This window comes from Mizuhopecten yessoensis, unplaced genomic scaffold (genome assembly GCF_002113885.1).
Source record: "Mizuhopecten yessoensis strain PY_sf001 unplaced genomic scaffold, ASM211388v2 scaffold8807, whole genome shotgun sequence".
Taxonomy (NCBI): Eukaryota; Metazoa; Mollusca; class Bivalvia; order Pectinida; family Pectinidae; genus Mizuhopecten; species Mizuhopecten yessoensis.
Genome location: NW_018407731.1, coordinates 130,306 through 132,250, shown reverse-complemented (window position 1 = coordinate 132,250; position 1,945 = coordinate 130,306). Strand labels below are relative to the sequence as shown.

Sequence of the window (1,945 nt, the reverse complement as noted above, 5' to 3'; positions counted from 1 at the left end):
TGATACACAGCTTAATCAGCAACCTAGTATACCAATAGAAATGTTTTTGATACAACCTTATATACTAATAAAATTTTATTGATACAACCTAATATACTAATAAAATGTTATTGATACAACCTAATATACTAATAAAATGTTATTGATACATCCTAATATACTAATAAAATGTTATTGATACAACCTAATATACTAATAAAATATGTTATTGTTACACAGCTTAATCAGCAACCTAATACACCAATAAAAAGAGCCAAAGTTGTTTGTAATTTATATTTACATCATGTTATGGATCAAGGTACTGTACGTAGCAAGGTTTATGAAAGTCTGTTCCAGGATTTTATGAACATTATCCTTAACATAATGTTTATATATTTAAATGAGAATGAACATGCATGACTTGGCTACAGATGTTACTAAGGGGCATAACTTCTGTTAAAACAGCTGTATCAAAATTATTTTGTGCAGGTGCCCATTCTCTAAGTGTGGTAAGTATATCTCTGAAGTATTGAAAAACTTGAATGAAAACTGTAGGAAAAATAATCCATACAATGGTAGGTTATAATTTTTTAAAAGGAGCATATGACTGTTTAAACTCCCTTTAGAATAGCGGGATCAAAGTGTCACATATTGGACAGACAACTTCAGAGTAAGGTGTTCATTATAACACCAATGAACTGTGCTATATGTATTTAGATGACTACTGTACCAATTTAAATCCCTCGTCAGCATGTTTGGGAAAAGTCTCAATGAGGGAATAGCAAAATGATTATTACCCTGTTCTATTACCCTGTTCTTTTTTTTAAAAAGCCACCAGTTGTTTTTAATGTGTAGGGTTTAATTACCATAAAAGATAAAATAATAATGATGACATGTACACAACTGATCAATTGTTGTCCGTCATGTGTACAGGCAATAATAAGTGAATGATAATGTTTTTGGGAATAGTACGGTAAAACTTACGGCAGCGCAATGTCCTTGAACATTTTGGGGAATGGTTTAACCAACATTAGGGTTAGCACTTGGAAGGAAAGCTGGGACATGCAGGTTCCTGAGCAGTCATCACGGTAATCTTCTCCCAGTCCGAAAACACCAAACAGGTCAAAGTTCTTAAACAAAAATTACAACAAAATGAATTAGTTATTGATATGGAGGAGTACAAACAAATGAATAACATTTTAAATCTTCAAATAAAAATGAAAGAGATTGATGTACATGAATGCCGATAATGATCATACGTGTGTGTCATGTGTGATCAGATATTTCAAAGGAAACAAACAACAAAATACACATTTTACGCAGTTTCTTCTTAGTTTTAACATAATTTTACCTGTTAACAATACTTATGAACTCACTTGTAATAAACAAATTACAAAAATCCTAAGAATCCCAAGCGGGTTGTCTTTCATTTTCAGAGAACGATTTTCGGAACTTGAACATCTTTTTTTTCTTTTCCAAAAATGTTTTGGTGTGCAAAATATTTGAGTAGAAGCTTTTTTGGGGATTTTCAGCCTCAAAAAGTACCTGGGCAAATTACATAGGTTTTTACGTTAATTTTCTAAATCCACATAGGTAATCACATAGGAATATAAGTTTGACCAATTATCTTACTACAGATCTTTACAGATCTATCCTTAACATGCATTTAATTTGTTTTAAAACATTATGTGCCAAATTGAAATTTACAGTACATCCTATGATTAACAAACACTGAGAATTTCACATGATGACAGAGAGCAATGTAATCCCTAACTAACAGTGGAGAGGGCCATAGAGTAAATTATCTATAGTCACAGTTATACAAACTTACCCCACGTAATCCCTAACTAACAGTGGAGAGGGCCATACAATTAATTATCTATAGTCACAGTTATACGAACTTACCCCACGTAATCCCTAACTAACAGTGGAGAGGGCCATACAATTAATTATCTATAGTCACAGT

General features: G+C 32.0%; 1 protein-coding gene across 7 annotated transcripts in view; it reads right to left on the bottom strand.

Moving 5' to 3' along the window:
- Positions 1-1,945, bottom strand: part of LOC110456575 (anoctamin-4-like) — a 67,728-nt gene that overhangs the window by 28,486 nt on the left and 37,297 nt on the right. For 6 of the 7 annotated variants that reach the window (XM_021507387.1, XM_021507390.1, XM_021507392.1 and 3 more), the window contains 2 exons: positions 964-1,109; positions 215-232 (listed from right to left, as the gene is read on the bottom strand). In XM_021507387.1, coding sequence (XP_021363062.1) covers positions 215-232; positions 964-1,109 — 164 coding nt within the window. The remainder of the gene's footprint in view (positions 1-214; positions 233-963; positions 1,110-1,945) is intronic. The other variant, XM_021507388.1, reaches the window with a different exon arrangement.